Source organism: Dipteris shenzhenensis, chromosome 32 (genome assembly GCF_047967505.1).
Source record: "Dipteris shenzhenensis isolate YYH24624 ecotype China chromosome 32, Dip_SZ_1.0, whole genome shotgun sequence".
Taxonomy (NCBI): domain Eukaryota; kingdom Viridiplantae; phylum Streptophyta; class Polypodiopsida; order Gleicheniales; family Dipteridaceae; genus Dipteris; species Dipteris shenzhenensis.
Genome location: NC_141627.1, coordinates 21923070 through 21945067, shown reverse-complemented (window position 1 = coordinate 21945067; position 21998 = coordinate 21923070). Strand labels below are relative to the sequence as shown.

Genomic DNA, 21998 nt, shown 5'->3' with positions numbered 1-21998 from the left:
GCATGGCAGACCACCAGGCACTTTGCACTATACGCAGTGGTCCAAATGGGAGAGGCCCTACATCTACTATGGGATCTTGGAAAGCTTTCAGGAAGCTTCCAGAGGATCGGAAAGTTTTATCAGTTGGTCATCTCAGAGGGAGTGTAGGGAGGATTCAACAGATTGATGCAGCCATTCCAATGGAGTGGATGGATACAGATGATATGCCCCTTACGGGTTCCACTTGGTTGGGTGCTTTCACTGGGACGGGTTTTACTATTCAGGTTGTTGCTTTGTGGGATGCACATAAGGATGACCTGGTTTTTTATGTTTAGTCTGGAGGGAGGCTACATATGTCTTCTAATTATATCCTTCAGGGGGTTCCCTTCCAGCCAGTCAAGGTTGCAGGTTTTATGGAGCATGGCACAGATTCACAGTGGTACCTAGATCCCAACCCTTTGCTTCTGGCTCTGGGTTCATGGAGACTTTGGCTCTATGGAGGTGTCCCTATCAAATGTTTGTAGTGGGAACCTGGAGAGTGGGAGTGGATTGATGAAGGGCACCGAGAGAAGAGCATCCCCTTCTTTCGTTACACGGTTAGAAATGCCAAGAGATTTCAGCTTAGTTGTAGAGGTTGAAGGCCCTTTAGATCTCCTCATTGGGACAGATTTAACATTTCTGCAGATGTGCAAAAAACCTTTTGGAAGAGACTCTAGAAATCCCTCAGGAATAGAAAAATCACTCTCTTCTTTTGGCTTTCTATTCATGGAGGGATTGCAGTGAACATGTCGATCTAGAAGGGTGTTGTGAGGATATTGTGTATTTCCATACTTCACCCTTCTTCATGACCTGAGGTTCAGTGGCTTGGCTTTCTCTTACGGGGCCTCAGGTTTTTTTCAAGGGACATAATTCAGATGGGGCTTTTTTGGTTCGCCGACGCTTAGTAGAGTCCTGTTCCCTATAGGATGTTGCTCTTACTCCTTTCAGAGCTGCACATGCTTTTGGTAGACACATCTTGGGAGATTCTGGCTAGTATTGCAGCTTGGCATATTTGGAGAGCCAAATGTACTGAGGCATTGGATGGATCCCAGGTTCACCCCTTTTAGACATTGGCCAGTATTTGGACTGATACTATACATACCTTGATGGCCATCTGGGCGAGTATACAGGGGTCATCGAGAGCAGCCTCTGCTAGGAGAACACTTTCTTCAAAGCTTGGAGGGGATCTCCTATCTTCTCTGATTCTGTCTCAGGGTTGACTTGGCATTTTCAGCCTCATCCCTGGTTATTTGCTAGCTCTTTTTGAGCTTTGATTTCTCTCATGTTTTTATTGACATGATGTACTTTCGCATTGAGCTTGCTTTGTGGTTTTCATTCATACTTAATAGAAGTAATTTTCTTTTTTTTTTTTAAGAGGGAAAATGCTCTGAATGCCAAATATCACTGCAATAGACTGCAAATATACCAAAATCCCAAAATTTGTGACAGATCTGACAGTCCCAACGTCAACTCAGTTGACTGTCCTACAAATGCAAGCTCGAGACAGCAAAATTGAGCTAGAAAAGAGCCTGCAGAACAGAATACCAACCGAAACAGAGAAAAAACTGGGCCAAATGGATGCGCTACAATATAAGCAGAGTCGGGCAGGGAAAATTGCAGTTCTGACAACAGCCCGTACAATTATATGGACATCTGTACAGCTGTATGAACAGGTTGTATGGAGGCAAAATTAGGTTGTGATTATGCAACAGATGTTTGCGCCCATCTGACAAATTTTCAGCAAGTTTTGGCGATGATATCAGCAAGAAAACCTTGAAAAACAGACGCGGCACTATTTTACAGCTCCAGAAGCAGGCACAAATCTGTCCCAGCTTTCTAAATCTGTTCTAGCAGTCAATGAACCAAGAAAAGTCAGTGGAAATGCTGGCTGAAGGTCCGGAGCAGGCTGGAATGTAGGTCAACCTCAAAAACGAGATGTGAACTGCAAAAACAAGCTGGAAACAAGTCAAAATACTGGTTGGGAGTTGAGCTGAGCTGAATGTGGGCACGGGGAGAGTAGATAGGAAGATAGAACACTACTTTGATACCACTAGTGGATGCGGGGAGGAGACAACAAGCTAACGAAGGATTTCATTCATTCATCAAGTATGACATAATAAGTGAAGTACAAGCCTTATATAGGCTACTCACTCAAACATTAGCACCACATGCATATGGGATAAGCCCATAGTGACATGTGGCACTCACACACATGAACTAGTACTAGAACTCCTAGTACTACACACCAACACATCACATTACCACACACTCTTTGGCTATGATATCTCCAACGCCCCCCTTCAGAGCAAAGAGTGTGAGACCCAAGACGCAAAGAGTAGACCGATCCTCCCTCCACCGCAATACTGCAAAGAGCAAGCCCAACTATCCAACACCTCCCGTGTGATAGACTTCTCAATCAGCTTACGACCCCCTTTACTCTGAATTGGGTGGTCATACCATCCAAGGCAGAGTACCTCTTATTGACGCCAAATACATTCATTTTAGAGGGACAACTCAAGGCTGAGAACCTTTATACACACAAAAACACATAGAGCTAAACATCACCCACCACCTCAGAGAGGAATAGATCATGCAACATAGCAGATGAAGCTTCCTGCTCAGGTCCAGTAGATGTAGCATACATATTCTTGATCTTGTCCAGGTTCTCCTTGGCTGATGTAGTGAGGTCAAGTTGATGAAGCAATTTGCTGACACCAATAAGCGCCAATGCTTTGTCATGGTGTTCATCCCTAGCTGAAGGTAGAGTTGATGAGTCTCCACCACACGAGGAAGAGGCTCCATAGTGTCAAACTGAGGTAGCCAAGGCAGCAAGCTGAAATAGATAACCAGCCAATAAAGGAGCTTGTCTAGGGCTCTGAAATGACTCGGGAGCTTGAGAAATGCTTGAATAAATGTGTCCAGCAGCTGGTGGATGCCCTCGCGGGTTCCAAAATGCAAACCCTATTGGAAAAGCAGTAAGAATACTCTTGGAAAGGTATAACTGAGTGAACCCAAGTCAAACAACAGCAAGTAGATACCCTGAAGTGCAGAAATGAACAAATAGAAGAGCACTTGTGGGCGTGAGGACTGCTCTCGGTGCTGTAGCAGGTCCAAAATCCTAAAAAAGGTAGCTGGAGGGGGGCCACATGCAATGATATAGCTTGGAATTTGTGAAGCGCTTCAGCTAACCAGCTCCAAGCTATACCCAAAAAAGGCTCTGTTGAAGACAGTTCTGCAGCAGCAATCCCAAATCACTTTGAAAATGCAAGAGCAGCTCCAAAACTGGTCGAAAATGCCTCCAAAAGTGACGAAAAACTGCAGTAAATGCTCACTAATGGTCGAATTCTTCTGCAACAGCCTGCAAAACCTAAAAACGGAAATGGAACAGCTCCAAATCTGCTCGTGTGCAAGGCGTCTCTTGAAAACGTGTCAACCAGCAGGCTGTGGAGAGGCTAAATGGGCAGAAATGAACACAAGAAGCTGCAAAACAGAGGCGAAATGAGGGCAGCAAAGAGGGCGGCTGTGAAGAAACCCTAAACGGCTAGAAGGCAGCTGAAAAGAGACAGAAATGAGGTTGAACTGAGGCAGAAATGAGCAGAGTTGAGGGGACTGTAGGAAGGAAGAGGCTGACCAAAACTAGGGTTAGGTCAGAGATGGCATGGCAGGACGCTATGGTGTGAGGGAGAGAGAGAGGTAGGCTAGGGAGTGAAGAAGTGATACTCAAATGAAGACATAATGAAGGCTTTCATTCATTCATCAAGTATGACATGATAAGTGAAGTACAAGCCTTATATAGGCTACTCACTCACACATTAGCACCATGTGCATATGGGATAAGTCCCATAGTGACACATGGCACTCACATATGACTCACACACATGAACTAGTACTAGAACTCCTAGTACTACACACCAACACATCACATCACCACACACTCTTTGGCTATGATATCTCCTACATTGATAAGGAGGTGTTGAGATTGGGACCCGAACTTTCACTAGCGAGGTCAACAAGAGACTTGATACAGGCCCTGCAAGCACCTGCCCCATTCGAGATGCTATCATTGCAACACCTCAACGCCAGGCTACCTCACGTCGCCCATGAGTATATCCCATAGAGAGGAGTTGCGTACGTAAGCGACAAATCTCTTATATGTTTCAGAGAACTGACTCCCGATGTGATCCTAGTCAGGCCCATGCAGTATTTAGAATACTCATGATTGACACAAGATAAGACGGGACATGACTAGAGCCTTCGGAGCTCCCTCCGGTTCTGTTGGGAGGTGTGAGCACACCCCTAGTGTCCTCTGTTGGGGGGGGGTGTATTAACTCAGTTTTTCTTCGTCTCATATGTTTTTTGGTCCTTAACAGATGTTAATGATTCATTCTTTCTTTCTTTCTCCATCATTTGCACAGTCATAACCCTATATGAGAGATTCGTCAGCATGCCACACAAGTCCTGTTTGAAATAGCGAGTAGCCCCATTGATGTGAAGCAAGGATGCCCTCTATCTCCGACCTTCTTGAAGATCATATTGATGAGCTGGCTAGTTTTGCGAACAAACTGGGAGGATCCATGCGGCAAAGGGATGCTCCTAGAATAAGCATTTGGACAATCAGGGCTCTATATGAGAGACTCGTGGCACAATACACACCACATAAGGCAAATCTGAGGAGGTGAGTAGCACCATTAGTGTGAAGCAAGAATGCCTCTTATCTCTTGTTGCCAATTAGCCCTGGTATGTTCTTGTATGCTAGTTAGGCCTACTTAGGACATCTAGTCCACTTGGGACGCTAGTCCTAGTTCACTTATAACATTTAGTCCTAAGTTGAGTTTGGGCCCTATATAGGCTACAATTTTTCCTTTTTCATTATCCATTTGCTTAGTTCTTTATGTCTATCACTTCTTCACTCCCTAGCCTACCTCTCTCTCTCCCTCACACCATGTTTCTAACAATCACATCTTCTCCTATATAGAAGAAGTCTATAATCTCCTGATGATAAGGCCTGTGATCCATCGTGTCTCATGAGTCTAGACCTCATGTACAAACAATGTGGCACATCTGTTGACCCGAGTAGTCAACGACTCTGCCCATGTCCGTGTATCCATGGGTGAAAAGACAATGATAGGTCCACATATCTCATAGTATCTAGGACACCGCATCAAAACATGCTCCTTCACCTATATCTCTTTTGTGTCACAAGGAGTGCAGCCATAAATCTCTACAATGTCACGTGGCTGCAATCTCTCATCCTACCTCAATCTAGAATCGGTGGGATGAGATCTTGAGCTGTCCCATGGTATGAGAGATGGATCTATCGGCTGGATGAAACCGTCCTCGCTCAAATGGAAGAACTGCTTTTTGTAAAATGCCACCTTGGTCGCGTGTGGCTGCGAAGGGGATATCCATGTACTGCGGATGTATACCTACCATAGATCATCATGTATGATTTAATGGATCTCCTGCTAAGTTAGATGCAGAAAAGGAGTATCTAGTGGGTACTAGTATGGTAGTACCAGTACCCACTAGCTGCTCATGCATACTAGCTGCTCATCTCCCTTAGTTGCAAGCTGCATAGATGATCAGAGGGCCCTCCATGGTAGTCTAACCTGACCTACATCAATCCACCCAAATTGTCTGACTCGATCTAAGTGAGGATCTGAAATGAGGCATCTGTTTGGAGAGGTCTCAGCACAAATTCTGCAAGAACAATGAGGGATATCTCTCTTCCCCCAAATCATGCATGACAGCATCATGACCTGTACACTCTCAAATTCAATATGGACTCAAGAGTCAAAGAGGAGTGACTTCGTGTTAATATGCTCGAGGTGTGCGTAGAAACATTGTCTCTCTAGTCTTGCTAAAGAATTGTGCCTTCTGGTCAGTTGAGTATACATTGCCTGTAAACTTGGGACCTGTGCATTATTTGTGAGCAGGGTGGAAGGTTTCGCTTTGGTTCCATTGCAGTTCGAACAGCCCTTGGAGTAGGCTGAGGCTGCTCGAGCTTTTTTGGACCTCCTTCTAGCCCGAGGCATTTGCTATAAGCAAGGCATGTCCTCAGGCAGTCAGTTTTGAGCAAGCAGCCCCCTCCCCTTGTGGTCAATTTGGTGAGTGGAGGCTCTCGCCTTCAGCTTCAGCGCCCCTTGCAGTTCGAAGTGTTTGAGATCCGGATCAAGACTTTTTCTTGAAGTTTTCACTCTCACTTTTCACTTTTTTGGGACAACTTTTGGTGGTTGTTTTTGGCCATTGAGGTGCAGCCCACAGCCCGCCTACTCCTTTGGGTCAGCTGCCTTTTGTTTGCTTCGCCCTTGTTCCTTTGGTGGTTTTTCCTCTTCTCCCAACGCAACAGTTGTGTCTTTTCCTCTGAAGTGTGAATCTTGGTGGCGACCTTTGGTCTAACCAGAGGGGTTCACATGGCAACACCCTCGACTCTCGAAGCCGTTAGGGTTCTTCTCTCTCCAGAGGACAAACACTAGGTGAAGAAAGCCGTACAGTCACTACAAAACAAGGCAATGGTAGGCCGGATAGTTGGTCTCACGCCAATAAGGAGCCAGGCGAGCTTAGCATTGGATTGGGACCACATTCAGAAGTTACCATATATAGGCAAAGGGGTTTTCCTTCTCCACATCTGAGTTCCCTCGACGCTACTCGGTCATTGGTGGAGCGTAGCCCGATCCTTTTGGACCCTCATTTTGTTTACCTTATCCCTTGGTACCATGGGTTCACGGTTGATGATATGGAGTCGACACATGACTACCTCACTTCCCTAGTGACACTCCGATTCCCGGGGCTCCCCAAGGAGTACAAGTCCATTCTCCGCTCCATTGGGAGAGCCTTCAGCACGCTGTTGGAGCCGCCTCCTTAGACGGCCGCTCAGTGGTTGCAAATGATGGGGGTCCCCAAGCTTAGGTTGCTTGTGGAGTGTTTGGAGACTCTCCTGGAGGAGATCTTTCTAGAGACACTGGATGGTGGATTTTCTCACCTGCACCTCTCATAGGGAAGGGCTCCCCCTAATGAGAAGCTTGTTCAGAGTCTAGAAGCGCTTGTCCCTTGGTTTTATCAGAGCTGACCTCGTGCACAGAGGAGTTCGATAGGCAACCATTGGCACCAAGAGGTTCGGGATCTAGAGGGGCACATGCTTGGTCAACAGACGCATCAATTGGGCATAGTGGGACAGTGGCCCGGCGCACTCCTTTGGGACTTGGAGGCAGCTTCCTATGGAGGGGGACAGAGTCCAGGCACTGTCACACCTCAAAGGAGCCCAGGCTAGGGCAGCTGAGATAGATGTACCAAACCGGACTCCTTGTGGAAAGGACTGAGCACCACCTGGACTGTACTCCCTCGGGGAGCGACACTGGCTCGTGCAGGAGGTCCCTAGGGAGATCATTCCCTGGTTCTAGTCCAGCTTGCCACCATGGAAGATTTCCTATTTCTTCTGGATGGTAGCACACAGGGGCTTACCCATTGGCCCCCAGTTGGAGCAGATGAGGATGGATGGCAGATGCCACTGCTGTACACACGAGTGACAAAGACAGTTCCTCATCACTGCCTCTAGGGATGCCGGTAGCACAAAGGGTTTGGTCAGCAGCACCAACGATATTGGCGAGTACCCAGCGCATAGAGAGGGACTTCACTTGAGGGATTGTGGCTTGGCTCATGGAGGGGGCACATGCATTCACCTCGCATGGACAAACATTGACTAGGATCGAGGTACACCAGGCAACTCCTCCCAGACAAGTGCGCCCTCTAGCAGAGGATAGTGTGTGGGAGACAATGGCTAGCATCGTTGCTTGGCATATCTGGGCCGCTCGCTGCAATTGGGTGATGGGAGGCCAACAGACTACTCCGGCAACCATCTTAGTTGCCATCTGGCAGGACATCATCTACACTCTACAACCGAAAGGCGTGTGTGCTTCTATAAGGCATGGCTTGCAAGCTCCCTCTATGTTCTCATGGAGAGAGAAATCCATTGGTTGTATAGTCCACCGTTGTGGTTGTTAGCCCCTGTTCCAGAGACACTCTAGGCAGTATGCTGGGAGCTCAGAAAACGCGTTCGTCCCTTTAGGCGGCTTTTGGTTTTTTCTTTTTTCCTTGATCAGCACCTTTGGTTTTGCTGATTTGTAAGGTGGTTTCCATCAAGTGCATTCCAAGGATACATTGGATCTTATCTCCACTGGCTCCTTAAAAAGCGTGCAGGCTGATAACGGAAGTGAGAGAGCTAGAGAGAGAGGAGTGCACATGATATAGCTACCTATACACTAAGTTATATTGAACATGAACATGAAGATATACCTGTGAACCCCTTAGGATTAGGGTTAGGGCTAGGGCTAGGGCTAGGGTTAGGGTTTGCCCCTAATGCCATAGAGGTATGGTGCAATTTACACCATTCTCAACATCCCCTCTTAAATTGCACTGGGTAAGTAGAGGGTGCATGTACAAGACCTTTTTGTATTTCATTTGGTGTATATGATAGCATCCAAAACTAAAAAGATATCATAGTAGTATGTGCGTATGTGACCATAGTGACTACATAGCGGAACAGCGACTGTATAAGAATAGTCACTAATTCCGGATTAGGCTGCAGCTACCTAAGATGGGTGGACAGCTCCACCCTAAAGATAGGCCGGAGGGACGAGGAAGGAAAGCCAAAAAGTAAGATGCCTGCTAGTCGATAAAAAAATGAATGCGTGAATGACGGTCTGTATGGCTGTATGTCGAACATGTCAAAGCTGAACCTGTCATGAGTCATGGACTGTGCAGCTCCTCTATAGAAGAGGCATCCGGATATGAAGCTAGTCGATGTAGCGATGGAGAAATAATCTAGTAGGTTGTGACATGCGAGAGTGTCACCAACCCAAAAGAACTGACAGCAATGTGTGAGGTATGCTGCAGTAGAACTATAATCTGTGTCGAATGATGCGGGATCGAAGAAGATTGCATAGTCGATGTGGACAGAGTGATCCAAGGGCTGAAAATCTGGGGTCGAAGGTGCAAATATGATACACTACACTGCTAAAGAAGAGGCCGGTAAAGCCGAAAAGGTATGGAAACTTGTCAAACCTATATGCTCAACTGTTATGAGCTGAAGGTCATCTGATGTGAGCATAGCTAAACATCCGTTGGCATGGGATGTAGCATCTGCCATATGCTCGTCAAGAAGGAGCTGATGGTATAAAGGCCTAGAAGCCTGGAATACAACTGAAAATGCATAAGATATCCCTGCTTTCTTTCTATGGGCAAATCCACGAGTTCGCATGTAGTGTTCTTCTATATAAAATCCAATTCTCACTTCATGGCTCTAGTCCACTTCATTTGTATCACACAGTGAACTAATCCAAGCCGTATCAGCATAGTTTCCTCCTCTTGAACCAGCCCTCCTCCTAGTTAGAAGCAGCTCTCTTCTCTCTAACAACCTCCTATACCCCTTCATGTGTGATAGGCTGATCCAGGACCTGATTGGGAGCATTCAAAGGCTGCTGTGCATTAGCATGTGCAGCCTGAATACAGCGATCTTGTACTAGCTGCTCTGAAGTGCCTTCAATTGCAGTGGAAGGAACCCTTCAAACACATCCTGAGAACTTGTATGCAGCTGTCTCAACCATGGACTGATTTGAGTTTTCTGCAAAAAGCACATCTCTAGTGACAAAAATCCTTCTAGTCTGAGGATTGCAGAGATGGTGAGCATTGCTCTCACTGCTATAGCCAACAAAAACGCCATTAATGGCCTTATCATCCAGCTTTCTTCTCAACTGACTAGGCATATGTGCATACGATGCAGCCAAAAGCCTTGAGGTAATCAACCTTGGTTTTTCTATTATACCAAGCCTCAAAGGGAGTGATTGCCTCCAATATTTGCTGCAATAGAGAAAAGCCTTCATAATAGATCAAAAATGTGCTGAACAGCAGCAAAAGGACCTCCAAAAGTGTCAACCAGGTTTAGGGAGATCCAAACTGAGCACAGCAGGTCCAACACAGTAAGCAGCCTGTTTGAAACCCTAAAAAACAGGTCTGAAAACTCTTTAGCAGTGTTCAAAACCCTAGGGTCTGAAAACCCTATAGGAGCTAGTCTGATAAAGCTCCAAAACCCTCCAAAAAAAAGTCACACAGTTCTAGAACAGCTTTATGGGTCGTCTAGCATTGTAGCAGCTCCAAGAGTGCTCCAAAAGTGGCAACCAGGCCTGTAGAGGTGGGGCCTAGTAGAAAACTGTGAAAACAGTAGGCGTGCAAACATGGTTGGACAGCAACTTTCTTCACGATCAAAGTATAGATGCACGCAACAAAGGTGTTCCCAGATGCTTCAGCAAGAGCAGGGAGGTGCGGGGGAGCAAGGGGCAACCTGTTGTGATAGAAATGTGAGAAACAGGAGAGGATAGAGAGTGGAGAGAAGGGGAGTGAAGAAAAATGAGATCTGATGTTGCAAAAATAAAAGAGAGTGGAACAGCTCAAGAGTTGTCAATATGACAAAACCCTAGAGCAAACCCAAACTAAGGTTAGAGAACACACACCCCTGAACTGAACCACTAACTATGTTAGGGAGAAAAGCCTTAAATAAGGAAAAGTATCCTACTAATTATTACATTAGCCACTACCTTAGATAATATAATATTTCCAAGATGTGGTGCACACTCTGCATGCCTATAACTCTCTCATACAAAGCCTTTGAATCTTCATTGTTTCCTAAACATCTAAATGCATAAAATAAAAAAGGATAAAGATTACTCAGTGTCAATCCAGCTCAAGCAATTGTTATGAATTTTTGCAAAAAACAAAAATGCGATTTGAAATGTTGAGATTGCACTAAAACTCAAAGCATTAACAAAGTTGCAGCCAAGACTGCCACCACAATAAAAAAGCCTCACCTATCCCAAAGCCTTTTTGCTTGAGATACATGCCGCTCCAAAGCCTCAACGCACTGAAATCACATAAAAACTTGTTATTAACAATCCTCTCTCTCTCTCTCTCTCTCATGGGTGCACTCATGGGTGTTGATGCTTACCTAGAGGTCTGCTCATGGTATCACATTCTTTCCGTCTCGTAGACCCTTCGGTCTTTTGAAGACCTCTGATAAACTCTGTGTGTGTGTGTGTGTGTGTGTGTGTGTGTGTGTGTGGGGTGTGTCTGTGTGTGGTAGCGAGCGACGTGAGAGAGCTGAGAGGAGGAGCGCCTCGCCTTGATCCCCCTGCAGGCCTTTTTGTCCGTACGTTCCGTACGTCCGTACGGTCACCATCCCTGCGCAGATCTGCGTGCAGGCCCGTACTGTCTCCCTGCTCTCCGTCTTTTTTCGTACAACGCAGAAATAGCCTAGCCTTTCCGTACAGATTTCGTCAGCCTCTCCGTACAGCCTGGTCTCCTTGTCAGCTTCCGTACAGCCCAGCCCTTCGTCAGCTTCCGTACGCCCAGCCTCTACTGTACCAATTTCGTTCAATTTCTCCTCGTCTTCGTCAGTTTCTCTATACAGCCCAGCCTACGTACAAATTTCCTTTGGTATTTCTGTGCAATCCATCATCGTCCGTACAGACTTCTCCGTACAACCCCGTTGGTGGTCCGTACAACATCACCTACTCAATCCCTTTCGTACTTCATCCTCGAGCTCCTTTTCTTACCAAGTCATGGCAGAGTATTCATATGAAAAAACATTTCAAAAGGAGCGTTCGGCTCCCTGCAAGAAACAAAAGCAGGTTGAGGGTCAGCATGACCCGATGCATGACACGATTGAGGCTCAACTAGTATATGATGTAATGCATGAAGGATTTGCAGATACGAGAAAAGAGTGGAAAGACTCGGTTCCTTCAGTTGGCCTCATGGTTGAGGTCGATGAAATTGTGGATCCAGTCAGAGAGTATGCCAAGAATGCAGTCATATTATTCTTTCCAGGCCGGATGCCACCTGCTGCAGAAATAGGCAACTGGCTGACACGCACATTGGCTGGCTCTTTTGTTCGTAAAGTACATTATGCAGCCAGGGGCTTTTTTGAGGTTATCATGGTGGATGAGATCCACAGACAAATGCTTTTGGAACATTCACCTCTCTTTTTTGGGCAGCAAATGGTGCATGTCTTGCCATGGTCTCCCACAAGGGACTTTCAGGCTTTAATCCGACACAAATGCCCAGTCTGGGTTGAAGTTGTTGATTTTCCCGAATGCATGGCCTCACTTTTGCCTAAAATTGCAGCCTCTTTAGGTAAAGTGGTCTGCCCACCACGGCCAAATGGTAATTCAAACAGATTTTGCATTCTCTGGGATACTGATAATCCCACACCGGACTCTTACTCAGTCACGGTGAATAATGTGAACATAGGGAGTGCATTTTATAAACTCAAATGGGGTTTATTTGTAGGGGCCTGTTTTGAATGCAAAAAGTTTGGACACATGGCTTCACAGTGTCCACTGAACCAACATAAAATGCATCATGTCACCTTGCCAGTCCACATGCCCACTAAAGATGCTCCTACTCAAGTTGCTAACAAAAATAAAAGCAGTAGACAACATTCTGGGAGTCAGGATAAAGGCAAAGATTCAGTAGCTACCAATGCGAATCTTACTTTACATTCACCTCCTGCTACTCAATCCTTGTCCAAAGGAAAGCAACCTTCAACTGATGGCTGGCAGAGCCCAAGAAAGGTTATTTCTGCTCGAAGAATTCCACCCCCCCGCACTTGGAATGGTGCCTCTTCTAGCGGAAACACCCCAGAGATCAATACAGGAATTGGAATTACATGGGCTGCAGTAACAGCCAGCAGAACACTCTTCCCTGAAGAAGAGGTTGCTGCTTTGCTGTCCACTTCTCAGGCGACTACTTCTTCTCAGGGCGAGGCCTCGACCCTGAGATAGAAATGCAAGGCTGACCTCATACATTTTGCTGCTGTACATAGTTGTTACATTACTATAAATATCTGTATATATGACTGCTCACATCACCTCTTTTACACTCAATGTCCAGGGCACGTGTGACAGTAGGAAATGGAAATCTGTGTGGCTGTACATCAACAGATTTCAGCCTGACATAGTAGCATTACAAGAGCACAACCAACATATTTATGCAGGCAAGACAGGACACTACTGTGGGTATGACATTTTCTATGCTGGGGAGCACTCTTTCTCAGGGGTTGTCCTTCTGATCAAACATGAGCTTCAACCAGTCATTGCATTAAATGACAACAAAGGCAGATGGCTTGTTCTCCAATGCATTATAAGAGGAGAGGTGTTTGAATTTGCTTCAATTTATGCACCTCAGTCATCCCAAGACAGAACTGTAATTTGGGATGCTATGCAACAATACCCGTGGAGATCTCATGCCTACATATGTGGGGATTTCAATAATGCTCCACAACAGGGAGACAACACTTCCAGCCACGATCATATGTTATCTCCTACAAGGCATGCCTGGTCTCAACTACTTTTGCATTTGGATCTAGTTGACCTCTGGAAGAAATTGCAGCCTCTGTCACCGGGCTACACTTTTCAACATAATGCTCTTTCCGCTTATAAGGCACGACTGGATCGTTGGTACAGTGTTGCTCCACAACAAAATGGGGATTTCGCATGCAAAATGTGGATTGACTATGCCTTTGTGCATTCAAACCATGCACCACTATGGCTGCGGTTATCTTTTTATAAGATGCCAGATGATAGATTGCCACAAAGGCGACATCTAATCATCAACAACAGTTATTTGCAACATGCTGAATTCAAGGCAATGGTTACTGAAGCAGCTCATTGTCTTTCATCTAACAGCCATTTTCATGTTGATGATGCCTGGGCTTCTTTTATTTCTAAAATGCAAATGGTGATTAGAGCTTATGGCAAGTCTTACATGAAGACTCTGAGGGAAACCATTGCTCAGGCCAAGTCTACTTGTCAAGACCTCACTGAACTCAGTCATCATCGTTCGTTGTCCATGCATGAGCAAATCTAGGATCCAAGGAGAGAATTAGAATAATACACAAAACAAAAACCGACATCAAAGATCAGAAGCACTGAGAGCTAACCATACACTCCCATTGGGAATACGATATAGTCTTGAAATGCTTAAATGAAATGTTTGTGTGACTATGAGTTGTAATATATTAAGACAAAATTTTCCTCCCTTTATAGGAATTCTATTTTATAACTGAGCTTGCATGTAGCCTTATGTGGTTCATGAAACATGCTTCTCATATGTTGGAAAATGAAAAATGTAATTAAAAGCCAAACCTTGTTAAAGTTGCCTCACCTGCTCCCAAGGTGACAAAAATGGATCCAATGATAAGTAACGCCAACAAACAAAGTTGAATGACTCAATATTGTGCTCAACCTGCCCATTAATAGAAAACAATAATGCATAAGTCCAAGAACTAAAGAAAATGCTCATTCGTCAATAGGAGTGTCACTGGGAAAATAATAGATTGCCTAACAGTCAAAGCCACCATCATAAAGGAAAATTGGACTCACTGGAAGCCCAACCCTTATCCTCAGAACCTTGTGTTGGGACTTCTCATAAGCCTTTTTGTAGTTGTTGACAATACTTGAAATACTGCACTAGAGAACACACAAATCCTTTATCAACGTTACTGAGAAGAGGAAACGAAAACCTTACTGGTAAAGCTCCTCTATCCTTAGCCTTAAATACTGAAATTCTTTTCAATTCCAGAACATCAATCATTGTCTCTAGCCAATTGAAATATTTGTGATTCAAGAAAACAGTATATTCAGTTTAATCTGTTATAGTATGTTTGAAAATTGAAAACTTGAAACAAGGTGATACAGAGAAGCCATATATGCTTCTTCCTATGTCTAAATCAAACGAAAAAGGGTTCTGAAACTGCAATAAGATGCATACTGAAATGTACAAGATGGCAACTTGCCTTTGGCTGTAGGTCTGAATCACTAGACTTAAAAAGCCTGAAGTCTAATATGCTGAATTAGATCTATACACTTAGGAAGTATCGCAATGGTTCTCTCTTTCATGGAAGCTAAACATTTCACAAAGAATGTCCGAAGAAGAAGGAAGACCAAAACAGGAAGAATGCAGACAAGTCAAAAGGAGATTCCAAATCAAAAGCAGCCAACATGGTCAAAGAGGAGCTATTCATGGTCATGATCACGGAAAGGCATCCAGCACTCGGAGTGAAAGAAGATGGAGATGACTGGTATGCCAATAGCAGAGCTGCAAAACACATGCCGAGGTGGTTCAAGAACCTGGCCAGTGTCAATTCAGGTTCATCTGTCAGCGTGGGTGACAATCGCAGCTACTCAATGGTTCACTCAGATCTTTGTGGGCCCATGCCTACGATACCTCTCTCAGAGTCGGTATACTTTCTGACTTCAGTAGAGTGACATGGATCCATCGTCTGTCCAAAAAGTCTCAGACCTTTGACGAGAGCTTAGCTTACAATGAGCACTCACTGGGGCCAATACCACTTGTAGCTCTGTTGAAAAGCCTATCCCTTGGTGTCCAAATACTTGCCATCTGGTCTCAATGGAGCCATCGAAAACCCAAGTGTTCTCCCCAAGCAAGAGAGCTCTTCTATGGGAAATCCAACTAGCTTGTGTCGATTGATCTAATTGCCTGAGGCTAAGAGTAGCGCTCTAAAATGGAGCAGACCCTCTCTGAGCAGGCACCTATTCCCTTGACAAGATGATGTCTCATGTGCCCATGTATCTCCCAATGAGATGCTAGCACAAGCTATCTTTATACAGCGTTGAAAAGTCTCCATGGATGTCAAGAGGGGTAGTCCCTCATGGACTGACATCAAGAGCGGTAGTCCTTCCACGACCAATGGTCGTCGCATGACGAATGAATCCCTTTGAGGTGAATGATTCCAAGGCATGTTCAGACCCTGAAAACTCCCCTCCAAAAAAGGAAGATGGAAGATGAAAATAAAAGCAAGGGTGGGGGGGGAGAGGTAGCGGAAAGTAGGAGAAAAAGAAGAATCAAAACCACAAAAGAAAGGGAAGGAAGACAGGATTGAAGTCCTAAAGGAAGTAAGAGCCCTCAGAGGGCTGAGAATAAGTATAAAGGAAAGGTGCGGCCTTGATGAGGGAACCACCTAGAAATACAGAGGGAAAGCAAGGGGAATGGGATCAATAGAAGATTCTAGCGGTGGGAAAAGGAACTATTGGCGTGGGTGTACAAGGAAAACAGAAGGAAGGGGGAGGGGGGCTGACTTTTATTTTTTTTTTTTTAATTCAAGTATTTTTCCTTATTAAATTACATATATGTGTATGGGATCGTGACTCAATGTCCACCCTTGTTATGACTATGGGATGAAGTCTCTATGTTGGTTAATGACGGCCCAATAAAAAAACCATAATCTTTGAAGCAGGTTAACAAAGACCCCACCTAGAAGCCATCAAGGTTAGGTGACCTATTCTAGTGAAGGCACGCTCAAACATAGCGACCCAAGACCCCACCTAGAAGCCATCAAGGTTAGATGACCTATTCTAGTGAAGGCAGGCTCAAACATATTGACCCAAGACCTCAGTTGCAATAAAGAAGATTGCCAGGTACCACTAGTACAAACCCCTGCCTACATGTCTCTCCAAGCCCAAAACACAGAAGGCCACTAGATAGCCTAACCTCATATGGCTAAGGGTTTTGGAATGTATACCACGTATCCGGATAAAAAACAACACAATTCATAAGGTGGCAAGGCTCAAGGTTATAGGTCCACTTATGGACAACCTCACCCAGACCGTGCAAAGTTTTGCACATTCAGTGATACATATATGTGCACTGTGTGTGTTACTGCTAGGTCACGCTTTTATATGATGGGTAAAAACTATCTAAACTTGACCCGTTTTGATAGCTTTTGCATCTCTGAGTCTTGCACCAATTTTTAAGAACTTCGAATTTGACCAAATTTGATGCAATATGTAGTTTAGTCCACCGAATTGATAAAGACTAAGATCCAGAGTATACTTTTGGCAGAAAAGATGCAGGAGTGATAATGGAAGGCAGACAAATCCACCCTTTAAAGAAGAAATCAATTTGGCCAGGAATGCTTGAGTACCAGATGACTGACAGGAAAGGGTTGTCAACATGCTATTTTAGCCAATGACCAATGGATAAACTTCCCGGAAGTCTTCCTTAGGAGCAAATGATGAGGCATTGGAAATGCTCATAGCTGGGGGGCTAAATCAGAGCTCAATTGCACTCTAAATTTCCCCCATTACTATTTTTAGTGAATGGAGTAATGCTACAATTTGGTGAATAGTTCATTCCAAAGGAGCACTAAAAGGCGCAATTTCTAAAGGCAATTCTATGAAATCAAGGTTAACCCCTGGGAAGCACCAAGAAACCTTGCAGGAAGAGGGCTTGGGAAGCACTGAACCAGGTGTCCCACATTCACATGCATGTAGGACAAGTCGATGGCCCAGCCATCTCCACTCTGCTGATTCCAGATTACATGCTGTCCAGAAATTCTGTCACTCACATTGCCTATGCACCTCTTAATCAGTCGCCATACCCTCTTAATCAGTTGTCATATTTAAATGGGCATAGCTCACCCATGTTGAGCCCGGTCAGATACCTTGTGCACTCAATCTGTCAGACGTGTCTCTTCTTTGGTCCCTAAGCCTTGTTCAGGTCATTGCCTGAAGGATGGTTTGTGTAGGATAAAATTAGCCTACTGGCACCCCAGTCCGTGTCTTCAGTCACTACATATTGATTCAAGGGGAGTGTACCCATAAGGATGCTATCACAAGCTAGAGGCAACATTTTCAAAAGATTTCTCCAAAGGCTTTCCAAGTCTCAAGAATCTTCTCATCATCTTTTAAGTTCATCTACCACTTATAGGTATTGCTACCCAAAGATAGCTTCAATAACTTGTAACTTTGGTGGAGTATTCCTTAAATGATGAAGGTGCTTCCAATTATAGAGGAATATGTTCAAGGCATCTCTATGCCTGTCCTTATCTTCACGCTTTCAAATGGATTTAACGCATCTCCTTTAGTAATAGTTATTTCTGGAGTACAGGTTGGACCATGGAATGGATATCTTTTCTAGGGTCATGCAATTGCTTAACAAGACTTGCTATAATGTGCATCACGCCTAAAAACTTCAACACTGGTCCAGCAACTCCTTCAAGTATGGCCAGCTTGTTTGCTAGTGGGTGCTAGATTTCTCCTGCATAAGGTTAATGCTTGGTAGCAAAAAAAAAAAAAGGTCTGCATCTTCTGTTTCACATGTTCAGAATGTTTTGCAGCTGTTTCCTGTTGGGATTTCTCTCCAAATAATAAGAGTCCACATTAATGGAATTCTATCACTACAACAAATGACATCATTGAGAAAGCTCAGATAAACTGATGGCGTTTCGATCTGAACAGCTAGAGGTGAGTTGGAAAAGCGGCGAAAATGGTGGCAGACAGCATAGCGAGGAAGGTTTAGAAGGGTGGTGGTACAACAAATCCCATCATTGAGAAAGTTCAGATAAATTGATGGAATTTCGACCTGAAGAGCTAGAGGTGAGCTGGAAAAGCTGAAGGTTGGCAGACAGCATAGAGAGGAAGGTTTGGAAGAGGTAAAGGAAGGAGCATCCAAGAAGAATGAGCCCTCTTGGCTCAGAATCCAAAATTGCCACAGCCTTAATGCTGTGACCCAACGAGTTTGCTCATCTTCGAGCAACAATTAACAAGAAAAAACAGCCGAATGGTTTGAAATTTTTGAAGTCCACATAACAACTTGAGTCAGTTGGATTTAGATATATGTGTTAGATGACATTTGGAGGTAGATTTGATAACCACAAACCTTGTATCAGTTAGGCACCAATTGTAAGAGCCAATCAGATCAGTGTACCAGAATGCAGCTGACTGAATTGACAGAATTGTGAAAATGGAGGAGTCCACAGTGAGTATAAAATTAAACATTGCATGGGGTTTGCATTACAATGTTACAGTGTTACTAGACAGGATTCAAGGACAGAGATTACGTAAGAGACTTCAAATTAAGGGTCAACAATACCATGTCAAAACTTAATTCCTTGTAGAATCTTGCAAAAGTAAATGGAGCAGTAAGGCAGAATGTGGCAACAATGAATTCTTTTTCTAGCATCAATGAAGACAAAAATACTCACCTTTCAAATTCAAGTTCTTTGTTCATGAGATCAGGTTGCCGGCTTATGCCAAACGCACCATATTTTCCATTATGCCTCACTAGAAGAACTATGTGATGATGCACCTGCTTCACAAAACAGTTATTTAAATGAACTTATATCAAGTAAAATGTGCGACTGACGTGTGTACAAATTCAAACCAAAAAAAGGGATGCAAATTACAGACTTATCAATGATTTTGATGTATTGAGAGGAGCAAGAATATTGTACTTTGATGAGCCCTACTTGAAGCAGAATGCCTCATAGCATCTGCCATCACTACAGACTTTCAATTACCAGTATAAGCAAAGCCACTTTGTGAATGCTTGTAAACACAAACCTATACAAACTGAAAGAATACGGTAAGGCAAGAATTTCCTCTACTGAGTGTCTCTAAGTTTGGTAAGGCAAGAATTTCCTCCACTGAGTGTCTCTAAATTTAAAGCCATTACAAACCCATCATCAGACAGCATCCGCATTAAGAAAATGCCAATCTTGATGTTTGACCATTCCCAAATATTTCCTTGGGAGCCTGAAGGGGAATTTATGCTTGTGACAAGAATAGATGCTATGAGGCATGGTAAAGTATTGACGAGACACACACAAACAGACATGCAACACAAATGTCGCAAGGTACACTGACAACACAAAGCACTCCACACATAGTAACAAGCTCACTGCACAACTCACAAAGCCGGCAAACAAGCAAAGCAATAAAGCATGCACAGCAGCAGAAAACATGATGAAAGATAAAATACAGCACATGAGATGACACAAGCCACAGCAAACATAGAACACGCAAGCAGCACTCAATGCACTTGCACATCCTCACAACCAAAGCATGCACATATTGAAACCAAAGCCAATGCTGAGCGCAGCAAAGCCCGCTACAAGTCAACTAGCAGCTAAGCAAGAGTAAACTTGTGAAGCCTCAACCTCAAGCCAGAAAAAGATGTGCTAAGGCAGAAAAGTTCTCTCAGTTGAAGGGCTTTGAAGCCCATATGCCAAATGTAAGGCTCAAAGGAGCCCTAGCCCCTTGACAAGGCTCTAGTGACAAACAACCACAATGATAGATCTACACAAGACTCAAAGGCAAGTCACTACAGCATGACACTTCAGATAGTGGCCACTGTGCAACAGACAGCATGTCATATGCGCCTGTTGATCTGCAAACAACAACCAAAAAAGCAAGAAAACATAGAGCAATAGATCCCTAGAGGCAACGCTTATTTGCAATGCATCTTTGATAACTTTTGCATATCAACTCAAAACCTAGCGATCAAGTAGTCGAAACGATCAGAAATAACGTTCTGCGAATGATCGTATTGTCAGATTGACAAAAAACATATCGCTTTCTCCTCACAGTCACGCTAGAGCATAGCCAGGCTCTGATACCATGTTGAGAGGAAGAGAAAGAGGAGAGAGACCGACACAAGAGTTGCTCCCAAGAAAGTGATTCTATTCATAGATCATAGGCATATATATGGTTGAGGACTAGGCTGAGTTAGGGCAGGCTTTCATCCCTTCCATGAGCTCAAGAGAGACCACTCAATGAGCTCCATGCAATGAGATGGCAAGTCAACTCCATGCACTGACCTCCATCACAACAACCAACAGCAGGAAGGAGATGAGACATGTGACACTATAAGGGGCCACATCACAAGAGCCACACAATGATGCATGGCTAGATAGGATAGTTATCTAGCCATGTCATCAATAGCCCTTGAGTGCCATGTCAGCACATAAGTGGCAACATTGCCACATCATCTAGCTTTCCACATCATCATATAACCCTAGTTACATTAACCCTCATTTAAGGTAACTATGGTCACGTCAATTGAGAGCTAATTAAATCTTATTTTGGTTAGTATAAGGCAACCAAGGCCTACTTGCCACATCATCACATAGAATATTCCATAAGGACTAATCTCATTCACAAATAGTCCTTAGAATCCAAAGGCTATTCCTGAGTAAATTTCAAATGGTGATAGCTTTTCACCCAGAGTCAAAATCCAAGGCCACTTATGCCATTGAGAGTAGGTCGACATCAACTACACATCTATAGCATCAAAACATAGATTTGGCCACTCTAACAGCAATTAAATTGGAAAAGCAAAGATAGATTTCAGCAAGCAGTCTAATGCAGTTAAGTGCACATTGACAGCAGGTCACCCAGGATGCCAACACGGACAAGCCCAAGAAAACGTTCGACAACTGCAAAACGGATAGCATATATCATAAAGCGAGAGAATTGTAAAGGAGGGCAAAGATGGCTTCAGTTGGCTTTACACTACGTAACGCTATGTGAAAATTTCACAAGCCTTCGTAGAATCACATCTCAGGAAATGTATCCACATGGTTTATTAATTCGTTTCTTTTGAAAGCATGATGATTACATGCCTCATTTATTTATAATTGTGGGTGTGTACTTGTGTGTTGCTAACACATGATTCAATTTCCCTTGCAAAGTCAATTAGGTATTAATGTATAGGGGTGGACCTCTAAGTTAGGTTATTTGTATTACAAAACTCAAATATACTCTGTAAAAAAGAGAGGAAGAAGAAGAAGAAGAATGTATTACCGTCCTCTAAGGGCCGAAATACCGACCCATGGGACCCATAAAAGTCACGATACAAGTGTCTCCTTCCTTTTATGGAAGGGGGGGAGAACAATTATTTTGAAATACATTGAGTAATACAACATTCACGATATTTAAGAACCTTGGCAATATAGTTACCCAGAGTGGCTATATGGCTATGTGAGAGCAAGCTTGCTAGGGTGTCGTGTTCCTCTGTAATATTGTTAAAGTCCCTCCTTATGCAGGCATACCGTGTGCATGTAAGGAGGACATGTGCTTCTGTCTCTACTTGTTCTTGGTCACACAGCTTGCAAAATCTTTGTTCCCTTGAGA

At 44.1% G+C, this 21998-nt stretch overlaps 1 protein-coding gene across 2 annotated transcripts in view; it reads right to left on the bottom strand.

The window, feature by feature from the left end:
* The window catches only part of LOC147880460 (uncharacterized), a 57035-nt gene that overhangs the window by 16951 nt on the left and 18086 nt on the right, over window positions 1-21998 (bottom strand). For both annotated transcript variants that reach the window (XM_087370863.1, XM_087370864.1), the window contains exons 5-8: window positions 19070-19173; window positions 14448-14529; window positions 14230-14310; window positions 10878-10930 (exon numbers count right to left, since the gene is read on the bottom strand). In XM_087370863.1, coding sequence (XP_087226989.1) covers window positions 10878-10930; window positions 14230-14310; window positions 14448-14529; window positions 19070-19173 — 320 coding nt within the window. The remainder of the gene's footprint in view (window positions 1-10877; window positions 10931-14229; window positions 14311-14447; window positions 14530-19069; window positions 19174-21998) is intronic.